This window comes from Anticarsia gemmatalis, chromosome 19 (assembly GCF_050436995.1).
Source record: "Anticarsia gemmatalis isolate Benzon Research Colony breed Stoneville strain chromosome 19, ilAntGemm2 primary, whole genome shotgun sequence".
NCBI lineage: Eukaryota > Metazoa > Arthropoda > Insecta > Lepidoptera > Erebidae > Anticarsia > Anticarsia gemmatalis.
In genome coordinates, this window is record NC_134763.1 from 3,987,070 (window position 1) to 4,002,710 (window position 15,641).

Genomic DNA, 15,641 nt, shown 5'->3' on the forward strand with positions numbered 1-15,641 from the left:
GGCTTACCTTGACGTGTACTTACTTAAAATATAAACACGAAAAATTAACTTAAAATCTGGTTGTTGCTGTATTCGACGGTCTTATAGTTTTTAGTTTGATTTTAGCATTCAAACATATATAAAACAGTTGGTACAATAAATTAAAAGGCAGATAATGTGTAAATAATATTTTATTTACTTCATAATATATACATAATTTTGTAATATCTAGAAACAAGTCTAATTTCCATCTATATTACATCACAAATAGCATACACTCATTTGAAGATGCACAAATATAAAACTTAAGTAGAGACAAAAATCTACTTCACTTTCAACTAGCTATTATGCAATAAGAAAATATATTATTCTTTCATTTACTTTCCATTATAACAAGCCACGTCTCTATAGCCTTTTGATACACGATCTGTCTACAAGCATTAATACTAATTATATAAATTGATATGACGATGTTTTAGCCAATTATGTAAATTATTTCAAAAATAGACATTCAATTTCAAAGATAACATTAACAATTAAGTGAGACAAAAGGCTTATCAATTTACGCAGGTTTCTTAAATATTGAATTGAACTGAATTTGCGTCCGAGATTTTTAACACAGCGGCCGTAACCTCGATATTTTTCTTCGTAGTTTTTTGTAACAATCTCGTGTGAAATGAAGTACAATTATAACTCGTACCTACTACTTATTCGTAGCCAACGTGCACGTATACGTACGAGCTTATTCGCCCGACATGTAGGAGCATTTTGAGATTATTTCGCAAAGTTGTAGTAGAATAGAGATTTGTCAGTTAGTTACAATGTCAATTGTCAACACCACGTTCATAAATGCATCTAGTATAAATATTTTACATACGCACTTAAATTAACAGGAAACAATTGCATAAATCCATCACATCTATCTAATTTATATTCAATTCATTAACATATGCGTACACACATCTATAACATTAAATTATTATACTTAAATATACAAAATATTATATTTCAAAAATAATTATATCAAGAGAATCATAGTGAAAAATTTTGATCGTGATTGAGCTTGTGAATCAAATCAGTCTTTACGCCATTAAACTTTGCACTCGACAGTAACTTTAGAAAACATTATCAAAGGTAAAGATGAAAATATTATCCTCATTGCAGTCGGGGAAAGAATATTATTATAGTCTTTGTAAAACTACTCTCTTGTGAAACTGTAACCGAACCCTGTGTTACGGTAGCTTATTGATTAAAACATTTGAATGGCGTCATCAAACATTCATTTTTAAGCATGAAATTACTTAATAAACAGATTCTGTGTGATTGTCCTGCCATCTTCATTTAAACAAAAGAAACTGAGGTACTTTCAAACTGATTGGCATTGATATTTAGTAATTTGAATAAAGTTACCGTGCAATGAAAAACAACGTGAAACATGTCTAGGCGGACATTGATTTATCTAATTTGCAATTTATTTACATTGTTCAAATAGTGTAAGGCTTGTTACACACATATTCGGGTCGGTACGTTTGGTTCGGCAATATTTATCGAACAACAAAACCGACTCGAAGCATTTACTGCACTTGCTCGGCTTGTGCCAATTGTTTAGTTCTTTTAGGTCCGAAGATTTGGTTAAAATATTCGGGAGAGCCGTTGCCGAGTGGTATCCCGTCCGAACATTCATCTATACTTGTCAGTGGCGAAGGCTCCCTATAACCCGATTCCTACCGGCTTTACCTTCGGAACACTCCTTAAAATGCGTCACATAAATGTGTATTATTCTCAAGAAAAGATCGTTTATTTAAATTAAATTCTATATTTATTACGACATTCATCAATATTTTCAATACGACTAATTAAAAATAAATAAATGAATAAACGCCTGTTCTATTTGTCATTGCAAAAGTTGCATACCGAAAATTGCCGTCAAACAACTCGACGGCGCGCGCAGGAATCGCGTAAAGCGAAAAAGATGTCGATGACGTCACGCGGACGTACTTTTCTATGGCGCGTTTTACCGGCGAGGTAACCCGGAATTCATCGGCTTATTGGGCGACTAGTAGGTACAACAGGCGCAGCGGCGCGGGCGGCGCGGCAACTAGCGAATGTGTGAGTGGGATGCAATGATATTTGATGAGAGAGAGACAATGAATGCAATTGTTGTGATGACATTTGTGATTTAAGATTTAGTTTTGTTTTCATTTTGCGCGCCTATTTTAGGTTATTTTGGATTATTATGTTTATTATATTTGGATGAGTTAAATTGTGTTAAATTATCTATGAATTTAGTGAAATCGTGGTGATTGTGTGAATGTACTGGTCGTATCTTACATGTATTTGTAAGTACTTATTACTTTCATTGTTATTGTTTGAGTATTGCGATCAGGGACAACAAGTAGGTAGAAGTAGAAGCAATAAATATCGTTAAATTAGTTATTAATCAGTAAATTAATGTTGTAGAGTGTAGACATTGTCACTTTAGTATTGTATTAGTATATATATGACATTGTTACTTTAGTACTTATTATTCTGTGACATTGTTTTCAAAATGCTCCTAGTGCCAACATGTACCTATCTACCAAAATAAATAATACAGAATGCAAAGGATATAGGTAATTAGTATTTTAAACATTCCCTTAAGTTATTCGCTACGATATAACTTTATATAGGTATTTATCAATGGCTTATTGGTACCTAGCTGTAAAGTGTTTTTATTATTTCTCCGATTGTTTCTAGTAGATAGCATTTGGAGTCAAAGTTGTATTTAAAAATTAAAACACTTATTTTAACATGAAATTTGAAGTAATAGGATAAAATCATTCCTCATCAATAATTTCGTTCATAGGTAGGTAGGTACCTACTTAGTTCTTACCTACTATGAAAGTAGTTTGGTAAATCGGATCGCAATACAACGATTCTGTTCTGTTAACTTATGGTTAGTGGTCAACCTAGTGTCAAATTTGTTCAAGCCGCCGCCCGCCATCGCGTCGGTCACCCACCTATGGAATGACCGCACCAAGAGTTGCTTAACTTTAGCTTTAGCAGTTTTAGCTCCGGCTTGCCTTTTAACAAAACTCACCCTTCGCCACTGATACTTGTTCAATTTTAATTCGACCGATCCGATTAATGGCGACCTCAATGTGTGTAGCAAGCCTAATAAAAACAAATTCGATTATAATTCATTCAAATTCCGAGCATATAAGGCAAAAATTGGCAATATTTTTAAGACATCAAAATTTACAAATATAGGTCTTTTGTTCTAGTCTAGTCGTCTAACTAGCCGCCAAACTATATATTTCATATTTACACACAATGAATATAGGTACATACATCGTTCGGTATAAGACACTGAAAGCACATTGATAGAACAGTATGATTATGTTGATTATGCTTTATTAAGCCCGGTTTCCACCGCGAGCGTAACTGCATAGTTTGGTATTACATTTTGGTGGAAATACAAGTATGCAGTTTGCGCTTGCGAGTTTAACGAAGTCACTAATGAGCCCTTTCTGCTCTCGGTGGAAATCAGGCTTAAGAGTAATTTAACTCGTTACTAACGAGTTATTGCGATTAGAACCTTGTTTACTTGACCCAATATTTTAATATTTTTACTGTACTTTATAAAGCATTGAAAAGGTGACAATAAAATTGCTGTCCAATGTATTTTTAGTAATAAAATCCACACATATACATTGATGACAAAAGATATGTATACCTTTATAAAGGCAACTAGCGAATCTATTATCTGAAGTATGAACACTGAATTCTACGCAAAGTTTTTGTCGGACCAACTTAATCGACGAACACGACGCAATGTGACGCGTGTCTCAAATGTATGTTATAACTCATAATACGAAGAACCTTTTCACTGACGGCAACGTATTATTACATAAGTATTTTGTTATAAGGTAGGTCGGTTACTAACATCGCTTGCGTCGTTAGTCGCTTATGTATTAGATACTCGGGGCCAGCTTTACACAACTTTTAAATCGGCTATCTGAGAGACAAAGTGACAGCAAGTTTGAAAAAATATGAGTTTTTTCACTTGATAAGTTAACCGTTACTTATTAAGAAGTGGTGACACTGGCCTTTGTAACCATAGGAAGATGCACAAATGTATTATTTACCTTGTTTTGATTGAGTTTAACCATCAAGCACACTAAAGTTCGAATAATCAAGTACTTGAAATTAAAGTTCCTTTTTCACAGTCCCAGGTTTCGGCTAGCGTCGTTACGATGATGTCAGGCATTGGCGAGTAGAGAATATAGGTTGAGTATCCTAGCGCAGAGGTGTGTGGCCCTGTTTCATGGTGCCTGTATAGGTCTGTTGGGGGACTGCGGCACGCCCGGCACGGGGGTCGCGTCGAGGTCACACGCTGAGAGCAGGCGGACTAACTCGTCCGGCGTCGGCCCGCCGTCTGGCGCTGGAGAGTCGTCTCCTTCACCTGGTATAAGAAATGAGCAATTAATTTAATTTTCTGTTTAAAGTGTGTAATATAATTACTTATGAGACGAATTCAAATGTTTAATTAGTTCATTGCCAGCTTTGTTGACTACTCGGTAAACTACCTGTGGTTAAAATGCTTTGATATCTCGACTAAGCCATCATTGATAGCTACATACATACGTCTGCAACATGTTCATGTCATTCGGAGCGTCGTTGAAGATGGGTAAAGAAAATTAAGGAAATAGCATGATGGTCTAGTTTTGAAAGAAAATATCGTGCCAAGGATTGAGAAAAGTATGCTCCGATTATTTGGTCACTCATAGAGAGTAAAGGCTGGCTTTTGCCTACCCTCGGCGTGAATTTATGCAGATAAAAGATATAAATATGAAAGGTAGTGCTGACCTCCGCCGCTGGCGGCGACGGGCTGCAGCTTGACGGCCTTGTCGATGGGCCCGGTGAGGTCCCACATCTGCGTGGCGCCCGAGCGGTGGCCGCACAGCAGCAGGCGGCGCGGCCGCAGCGCGCCCTCGCACTCCGCCACCACGAAGCACGACACGCCCGACCCGTCCACCGAGCGGATACAGCACACCCTGACACATACACCATACACATCAAAAATACTGAATTAATTATTAACAAAGGTCATAAGATCTAGTTGAATTCGTTTACTACGAAAAAGAAACGTAGATGTTTAAAATACGATGTGTGGTTTCATGGGTATTCATCGTTTCAGCAAAACCTCACAAATAAGTTATATTGTCAAGATGTCTAGCTCACAAGGAAATATTTTCTTTTAAATATTAAATAAAAATTTATTGTACCAGCACATAAGGACAAATAGGAAACAATAATAATGATTAATCATTGACACGCACAAATCATCACAATATGCTGAGTGGTAGCTGAAAATGAGTGTCGGTAACAGCGAGCTCCTAAACTAGGATGAGATCCTGTATATTAGGGGCCCGTGTCACAACAAGATCGCAATATTTGTAACAATATTAGGACTACTCTAGAGAGGATTTTCTTTAGTAAGTAACAGTACAGCCTAGCATAAAAACAGATGCTTTTGTAAAACTACTTTACCTTTTGCCATTAGACGCTAGTCGCACGTAAAGCGTATCTGTATCAGGCACTACTTTCTGTATAAATATCTGCTCTTCATCTTGTTCACCGTATGGACCTGAAAGGAATTAATACAAATAAAAAAATATTAATAAAATAAATAAATGCAATAAATGCAACACAAATCTTTATATAGATTACACAAATATTATTAATATAAGATTTGTGTTTAATCTGTATTTTGCACGCCATAGACAACGTGCAAATTTCGCTGGACTCCATTATCTATGACCGGGCGTATTGTCATTATAATAATAGTCCAGTAGAGAACTCTTTTGGTCAAAATGATGACGAGTAAATTGCAAAAATCAGTATAGATAGTCACCACAGTCGTTATGAGGTTGTGCAGTGGGCGCCTCCAGGGCGAGCACCTTGAAGGCGGCCTTGGGCGTGGTGCCGGGCTGCGTGGAGATCATGCCGCGGAACCGCGTCACGCGCCACGTGCGCACGTGGTTGTACTCGCTACACACCGAGATTAGGTAGTTCTCTGATAACGACACCTGCGAAATACAAGCAACGGTTACTACTGTAAGAGAGACCCAACGACTTGAGCACAAATTGTCGTAATAAGAAACAAACTGGACGTAGACGCAATGCAGAAGTCACTCAGTCGATTGATTTACCAATCGGGCGATTGAAGCGCAGTGGCAGTAACGTCCCGCCTTTCTTTATGCGGACCTTAAAATTATTTATTGCGATCTAGCATCATTGCTCAAGTTATTTGGAGGGACCGATACCATAATCTTTTACATTAACAATGTAGTTTTATAAAAAAACGTAAGGTGCAATAAGATGAAGAATTTGGTATTCCTGCAAAATTAAACCGCTACAAGAAAATAAACAAATGTAAGTAGATGTTTTTGTATCACTTACCTTGGTAATAGGACTCTGATGTACAGTGAAGGTCTGGAACAGCTGAGGTCCATGTCCCACCGTTTCTGGATGTTGAACGATCACTCGCACTGATCCACATCTCGTACCATACGCTATTTCTATCCAGTTGCCACATAGATCTAAACACAACATAACAGGGCACATCAACATCGAAATAGGTTCCGCTATTTACGCGTAAAAGTATGCAAGACAAACAAACATTTATTGAGCATGTATATGGTTATCAATTAATTCATGTCAACCATATACATGCTCAATTAATCATACGTGTTGTTTTAATTATTTGATGTAATGGGAGATTACTTACTTGTTTTAGGTGTGAGATAAACAGATATTGCTGTGATTGGTTCTTGATTCGGGTCTTTATAAAGTTGTGTTACTAAGAGATCATTGTCTTTCATGCGCAGCGGAAACTTTTGCATATCTGTGAACGAAGGAAGGAAGAGATTGTAAAGAGCCACTCTATTTTTTTATCACTGTCGCTTTGCAATATCGGCCAAACCGCTTTCTAGCTAGTATAATGTTTATGTGTACGTATGCGAACGTGCACGCACGTATACGTCCGATAGATAAAAAACTGTGTGTGAGTGGAAGATTACTGCCAAAATAAACCACTTCACGATGCATAGTCACCTAAATTTCAAAGTTATATGACGAAATGCTAAGTATTTTTTTACAAATATACTTTTGAAACACATACCAATATAATTAATAGCTCCCGTCGCAGTTCCCAGTAGCAGGAAAGACCCGGCTGTATCATAAGTGGTAAGATGAGCTACGTCTTGCGTCTGCCAATGTTGCGTGCTCGTGTGCCACACACCCGCCTTGCTTCTACTGCCGGCGCCGCTTAACGCGACCAGTTGAGGGCCTACGAAGAGCAAGTGTTCTACGCGAACCCCTAGATTGAATGTACCTGAAAAAGGGTAAAAAAAATAAATTAGAATGAATTTTTAGTTTAGAGACAGTTCGTATGTATGTAATGTATAGTGAAAAACTGAATTTACTAGCTTTATAAAATTGTTGTTTTTATATAATTTGTTTTAGACAATATTATCTGTCGTTTTGTCATAATTAATTCAAAACATTATATTATCCTATCGTAATGGTTCTTGCTGAATTGAACTGATTGAGCTTGTTTCCGACTTGTTATAGTCATTTTTTGTACGAAAAACTGATTAGTGTTGACATCGCATTGAAAAAAAGATAACGCGATACCATGATAGTATCAAAAGTTCGTAATTGTGCTAATATTTGTGTATAGCAGGGTTCCCAACCTTTTCCAAACCCAAGTCCGGGACCACTTTTATATTATTCTTGTTAGCAGCGACGCTATGTAAATATATTAAAAATAAAGTGTAATAATAATCTTGAAAATTTTAAAGTCATTCGCGGACCATATCTTGACTTCCGCGGATTACTGGTTGGGAAGCACTGGTGTATAGGAATTCCCGCTTTAGTTGAAATAGTAACTATTCGTAGCTTATATATGATTATGTACTAAAATTCCAAAGAAAACACATTCAAATTCTTCGGAGAGAAAGTACTTACCAATCAAAGTCCTTCTAACAGGCTCGCTATGTGTAGAAAACGCCCACAACCTCACATGAGCGCCACTAGCTATACCAAGCATAACATCAGTCCCAGATGAATTGTTCCCGCTAGAGGTGCCGCCTCCACCGCCCGTCTTTGCATTCAACGCTATTCGCTCTATAACCGTCTCTTGGACAGGAGACTGGAAGACCACGTACCAACCGCATGAGTCCGTCAATCTGGAAAGAGCAGTTTATTATAAAAGACAATTATTATAAATATAAATTATTATAAAAGACAATTTTGAGTTAGAATTCTGTAGTGTCATTAATTCATGATTACAAGTATGTATATTAAAAGTAGTATAGTGTAGAAATCCAATTAAAAACATCCAATATAATCCACATTAACGAAAGAACTGGTGTATTAACAATTAGTAACGTTTGCGTAAACGCAACTACACGTTTAAATACACATTAAAGTTTCTCAGAAATACATAAAGGGTGTTCCAAAATTAACGTGAGATTCGAAAACATTGTTTTCCTTACGTGGAATATTTACTTCTTTGAATAAGTCAAACATTTGATAGTTCGGCACTTTAAGCAAGTGTCATAATGAAAGTGATGAACCTTTATGGCTTTTGCTACCGCCCGCCATCCCCTGGACCTACTACCGGCAAAGTTAAGGCACAAAATGATGAAGTGTTTAAAAGCAAAGATTTCAAATCTTAAGTCAATTCTAGGAAACCCAATATAAGCACAACAATTTGAAAATCCTTTCGTGGATTTGTTCTCATAGCAATGTTCTATACTAACATAGATATTCTAATAACATATAATTTGTTAATAATAATTTTATTAAGAATTTCCAACTCACTTTGAATTCATATCCTTATTAACAATTCCTAAATTACTTTGTCTGAAATAAGATTGTGTAGAAAGTGTTCTAATAAAACATAAAGAAAATTCCAATATTTTTTGAAAAAATAATGCAGCATTTTAATATTTTTGTACATACCTGTATCCAGTGACGAAGTGTGTGTAAGCAACTGCTACCCAATTGTGATGTGCTTTTATAATTTGAACTTTCATACTATCAGCCCATGTGCTCACTGAAAATGTGATTCATATCAGTTATTTTCAATTGAAAAAAATATAATAATGCTTACTGGATTTAATGGAGCATGTGCCTTTCTCGAAGGCATAATTAGGCCATACACAATTTATTTTCTTTCATACGTCATATTGTCATTACATCTTTGAGAAAACAAATAGAATGTAGGTACCTACTAAGGGTGGCACAACAAGTTGAAAGGAATAAGTTTTGGTACGGTAACATTAACGCATTGCATGACAATTGAACTCACTACTTCTGAAACAAATGGAAACAGAGTTCCGATGCGAAAACTGCTGCCCAAGCGGTGCCATATTCATATGTCTCTTAAAAATATTAGTATTAAAATGTTCCTACGAATACTCTCGCATACAATAGTTTATTTAGAGTACAGTTTAACTATCACTTGAGGCAGGCGCTGGTCTATCTATAGGCGTTACATTGTAATAGGTACTTACTGTCCGGCGGTCGATGTCCTTTGTGACTATCTGCGTTGCCTAATGAAGCTGCCCTTGAGTGACCTCTGCCGCATCGGCTGCAAATATATCGCCAATTATGTCTCGTTTCAACACCGCGACATTATAACTCAATCAAATACAATGTAGGTACAGTCAGCACCAAAAGTCGATGAACAGAATCAACTTAACAAAACACCTGTTCACAATAAAATGCCATAAGTTATAGTCGCAACTAGGAAACAAAATAGCCTGTACACCAGAAATTTACAAAATTCGTTAAACACGAGTATTTCAAAAGTATCTGTACACTAGTATTCCTAAAGTTGCTGTACACCAACAATCCAAATGTCGCTGAACATCATTGTATCAAAAGTCACTAAGCAGCAGTAAAGACAAAATTATTAGTATATTTTGAACATTGCCGTGTGTTAATCTACTTTTGTCGCTTATGTTGTTCAGTTACTTTTGGGACAGTGCTTGCTTAACCTTAATAATGTATGTTAACACGTTAGTATCTATTTCAATACTTATTCACAAAACAATTATATTTTATTGTCAGAAATCATATTAATCTATAATATGAAACATAACATAAACATAACTCTAATGATCTACGAAGCGATTATAGTGACGGTACTTGTAATTTACTTTGCGCGAACCGTAAGAATACCTTACATTTAATTAATATTTCTGTTCATATGACTTGTGATAATTTTAGTCTAGCGTATTATTGTCGTAGTCTGAAGTAAACGAAACGTTGTATATGTGCATAATTGTTTATTTATATTATTGATACATCAATCGATAAACATCACAATAATGCCGTATAATGTGCATATTACGGAGCATGAACGTCACAGAATTGTTCTCTTGAAAGAACAAGGATACAATGTATCAGAAATTGCTGCAGAATTAGAAGTTTCGGTAAGTAATAAAACATATAATATTATATCATATTTGCTTTAATTTTTAATAGCTCATGCAACAGAAACTTGGGAGAGATTTAGGGGCCAAAATTTTTGTCAAAATATGATAGGTAATATGCGCGAACGGCTCCAGGCAGTAATAGACGCGAATGGAGGCCGTACCCGCTATTAATTCTTATTTTTCAATAAAATTTTTGATTTTGCATTAAGATTTATATTATAATATCTAAAATATTTTCATTTGAATTTTTGATTGTGCTTTTAATAAATAAATGATTACGATTTAAATCATACTTTTCTTCAGTACCAAATACTTTGTTCTAGATTAACACACGGCAACGTTAAAAATATACTTTGTTAACCTTATTTCATTAGAGTTATGTTTATGTTATGTTTCATATTATAGATTAATATGATTACTGACAATAAAATATAATTGTTTTGTGAATAAGTATTGAAATAGATACTAACGTGTTAACATACATTATTATGGTTAAGCAAGCACTGTCCCAAAAGTAACTGAACAACATAAGCGACAAAAGTAGATTAACACACGGCAATGTTAAAAATATACTAATAATTTTGTCTTTACTGTTGCTTAGTGACTTTTGATACAATGACATTTGGATTGTTGGTGTACAGCAACTTTAGGAATACTAGTGTACAGATACTTTTGAAATACTCGTGTTTAACGAATTTTGTAAATTTCTGGTGTACAGGCTATTTTGTTTTCTAGTTGCGACTATAACTTATGGCATTTTATTGTGAACAGGTGTTTTGTTAAGTTGATTCTGTTCATCGACTTTTGGTGCTGACTGTACCTACCTACCAGGACTATTTAGGATAGGATATACCTACCTATAAGTTTACTAGGATATATATACAGGGTGTCCCAAAACTCAACGATAATCCGAGACAGGATGAAAGGCCAAGTCATACCGGTTATAGGAAAAAAAAAAAAAAAAAATCCTTATCACTTAGTTCAGCTATAATAGACACTTTTCAAAAAAGTTGAAATTCCACACCCTTGGTCGCATTTTCAAGTCCTGTGATCATCAATGTCACAATTTGGCTGTGTTTTTTTGAATTTCGTGATCTTAATTAAATATGCTATTAATCGTATAACAAATTAATGCACAAAACATTGTTAATTTAATAAAAAAAGTAAAGTTTTAGTGAGTCATCTTTCTCAAAAATATCGTTAGTCAACTTTGACGCTTCATACTGAAAAAAAAATGTACTACACTACCCTTGGCAAGTTATTTCAAAAGTTGGCGCATTTAATCAAGATTTCAAAATGGTATAACACTTGCCACTTTTCTTGCCATTAAAAATGTTATTTTTATTTGAACGAAGAGTATCCTCGCAAATGGATCGGACGCAGTGGTACAATTTTATGGCATCCTCGTTCTCCCGATCTAAATCCAGTAGATATTTTTTACTGGGAATGCATAAAAGAAAAAGTTTATTCGAAATCAATACAAAATCTATTAGAACTTAGCCAGAAAAATGACACAGCGTCAGAGGAAATAAATGCAATGAATTTTGATTGACTGGTGCAAAGGTCTCTTGTAAGGCGTTGCAGAGCCTGAATTCATGCTAGAGGAAGACAATTCGGAATTACTTTAGTTTAAGGAGAAAAATTAAATAAGATCGATGGTTCGTTCATTGTTTTTTTTTTAATTATTATAACCTATTATGTTTATTACATTAAATATTTGTTATGGACTGACTCAATTACCTCTTTACTAAAAATAATTGCTTTCCTCTGGCACGAATACAGTCTCTGCAACGGCGTACAAAAGATTTTTTCTCCAGTCAAGCAAAATTCCTTGCATTTATTTCTTCTGACGCTGTGTCAATTTTCTGGCGAAGTTCTGATAGTTTTGTATTGATTTCGAATAAACTTTTTCTTTTATGCATTCCCAGTAAAAAATATCTACCGGATTTAGATCGCGGGAACGAGGATGCCATAAAATTGTACCACTGCGTCCGATCCATTTGCGAGGATACTTTTCGTTCAAATAAAAATAACATTTTTAATGGCAAGAAAAGTGGCAAGTGTTGCACCAGTTTGAAATCTTGATTAAATGCGCCAACTTTTGAAATAACTTGCCAAGGGTAGTGTAGTACATTTTTTTTTCAGTATGAAGCGTCAAAGTTGACTAACGATATTTTTGAGAAAGATGACTCACTAAAACTTAACTTTTTTTATTAAATTAACAATGTTTTGTGCATTAATTTGTTATACGATTAATAGCATATTTAATTAAGATCACGAAATTCAAAAAAACACAGCGAAATTGTGACATTGGTGATCACAGGACTTGAAAATGCGACCAAGGGTGTGGAATTTCAACTTTTTTGAAAAGTGTCTATTATTGCTGAACTAAGTGATATGGAATTTTTTTTTTATTTTTCCTATAACCGGTATGACTTGGCCTTTCATCCTGTCCCGGATTATCGTTGAGTTTTGGGACACCCTGTATAAGTTGAAATCTGATATAGATTACCCACACGGAAATTTGTTTTTCAATCATAAAAGGAGACTTTCCTGACGGATTAAATTAACGAGAAACCACATCCTATTATATTATTTTATCATATCACACTATATTATTAAGTATATCATTCTTTGGTCGATATCTTCACGTATGAGAAAAAGACGTGATTTTGTGTAAACCACATCATATTATGTACTTCATTAGCCAATAATATGAAAGTGGACCTTGAAATAAAATCGGCTGACTATCTAAAGTTAAGAATTTTAGCCAGTGATTAAGAACGCCGGTCATGTTCGAAGAACCGTATGACGACGAATATGACTCACAAAACTTATTATAATAAAGCTTTAAAAAATAATACCTACATGGGGACAATGACTCAATATTTTCTTTGTTATGTAGTGAGGATTAACAAAGACACTGAACACAAAATACCTATTAGGGATCACAAAACTTTTACACATGGGACTAGGCTGCAGGATTCGTTTTACAGCCAGTGTTGCATATTTGCACTGTATTGGCATAATGGGTCGGCATTCGGAGCAAAGAGAGCACTTTACCTAAGACTGTTGTAGAATCCTTGTTATTCCCTTAGACAAAAAAAATGCATTTTATTGTCTTACAACCCAAAAAAATTTAGCTAAGGACATCTGAGGTTCAATTTTCGGCAATAAGCACTACGTCATAGATGTCTCAAGTCATATCACCGGTTACTTTCTAATTACCTTAGCTGATCTTGCGAGGGTATCCTGCCAACAGTTCGGAGATCAAGTGAAGAGTTTCTAGAGTGTGTTCGGTTGACTGCTACTTCTGTGCTGGATGCTGTGGAGTTCTTTCGTGAACAACTGTTGCCGCTCCTGCTATTGCTGCCGTTCGGCAATGTCGTGTTTACTAAAACAAAGAGTTTGGACAGTAATGTAATGAAAGGCAGGTAAAACATAAGGATTTTTATTTTACATATCATAATCAATCCAAATGTATACCATACTATAGTCATACTAATTAATGTGTTATATTGCCTGTTAGAGCAAAGAGTGTATGCAGAGATATTGAGGAATACATTTAATTTAGACATGTAACCAGGATAACCCGATTTTAAAGCATGATTGTTTATGAGTTTGCATTGTTAGCAAACCTAAACATTAAAATTAAATCTTTTGTCACATATTTAAAACAATTACTACAGAATCCAAAATCACAAACTAGGCAGGCATTTAGCCAGTCTACCAATACACAGGCTACACTACCCAAACCCTGCAATGTCACATTGTACTAATGAGCTATGTAAATATGAATTTTGAACTCATTTTTGTGAATTACAGATTACACTACATTTCATAGGATGTTAAATGAAATTTGCAAACATGCAATCATTGTTGTTGTTATGTCAGTGTTGCTAAAGATACAATAACTGTTTAGGTTTTCAATTTTGAAACATGATCCAGTGCTTGTTTGAACACAAAATTACATGTGGGTTATTAATGCTTTGTTGTACGTTTCTAGGCAATAGTGCTGACTATGTAATGATTGAAGTTATATGAACTTAATACCTATTATCTTCACACTTCATATTGGTAACATATTTACAAAAATAAATGCTCTTCATATCTATAATTGTGTCAAATGGTATGACAATTGGAGTAAAATAAGGCATAGTATAGTTCTTGTTTTACATGAATAGATATAATGATTACATACCAGTCAACCATTAGATGGGTTGATAGTGTTGTTAAACTGTAATAAATGTGTAGAAGTATCATACTCACATGGTGGTGGCAGATATCCATAAAACAGCACATCCCCGCAAGTAGAATGATTCATCTCATCACAGAGAGCCAGTCTTCTGCTCAAAGGAGTAATGCCAAAGTAATCACACTCATGTCTCAATGCCCTTATATTTACATTATTTAGATCAATATCTCGAGTTCTTAGGAAGTTTAAAATGAGACCAAATAAGTTTGGATCTCTGTCTATGAAGATAGCTCCAGTTTCATCCCGCACCGTGGGAATCCTGCCACTGAGGAGAGCTGTGAAGAATGTCTCTGGCACCCAGGTCAATGTTTGCCATGATGTTGAGAACCTAAAATATTCGCGTTACATTATTATTATTTCCGTTTGATATGTAAACAATTGTGTCACTTGTTATCATCTATGAATCATAGATATCAAATTACAAGGTTTACTTTATGAATTACTGATGAGCTAAATTATACTGGAATAATTATAATATGCGAAAGAAATATGTATGAATATAGCTACATCGTCATATAGCGGTTCATTGCGAAGCCCCGCATGAATTTTTAAATTTTATAATATGTACATAAAAATGCATAATTATAATTTATGCGATCGTAACTCCGACGAATATTTCCAAGATCTCAATTTCTAAGTAGTACAATGCTATTAACTCAGACACGCAAAAGAACACCAAGATTTTAATAAATAATGCACCGTAAAAAATATGTCTCACACTTTCCAGTTCAACAAACACTCACCTTGTGCCGCCTACGTTTAAGTTTACTATTTCTTGATAATTGGACATTTGAAATAACTAGAATAATTCAATTTCATTCGAAAGAAGTAATTTATAAATAATAATTCATGAAATTTTATTTACGTTCGACGAAATGGATGGCAAAATGTCAACGTCAACAAACAGCTGTAAA

The 15,641-nt window shown here is 34.9% G+C and overlaps 1 protein-coding gene across 1 annotated transcript; it reads right to left on the reverse strand.

The window, feature by feature from the left end:
- Positions 1–154: 154 nt before the first annotated feature.
- On the reverse strand, positions 155–15,627 carry LOC142981157 (BTB/POZ domain-containing protein KCTD3). The gene is made up of 13 exons (XM_076126865.1): positions 15,471–15,627; positions 14,742–15,055; positions 13,701–13,866; positions 9,546–9,622; positions 8,992–9,085; positions 7,993–8,213; positions 7,145–7,357; positions 6,752–6,868; positions 6,424–6,563; positions 5,876–6,050; positions 5,512–5,608; positions 4,828–5,015; positions 155–4,423 (listed from the first exon to the last, which is right to left on the reverse strand). Exons 1-13 carry the CDS (start codon positions 15,515–15,517, stop codon positions 4,284–4,286), a joined length of 1,989 nt encoding a protein of 662 aa, XP_075982980.1. The 5' UTR covers positions 15,518–15,627; the 3' UTR covers positions 155–4,283.
- Positions 15,628–15,641: the final 14 nt, after the last annotated feature.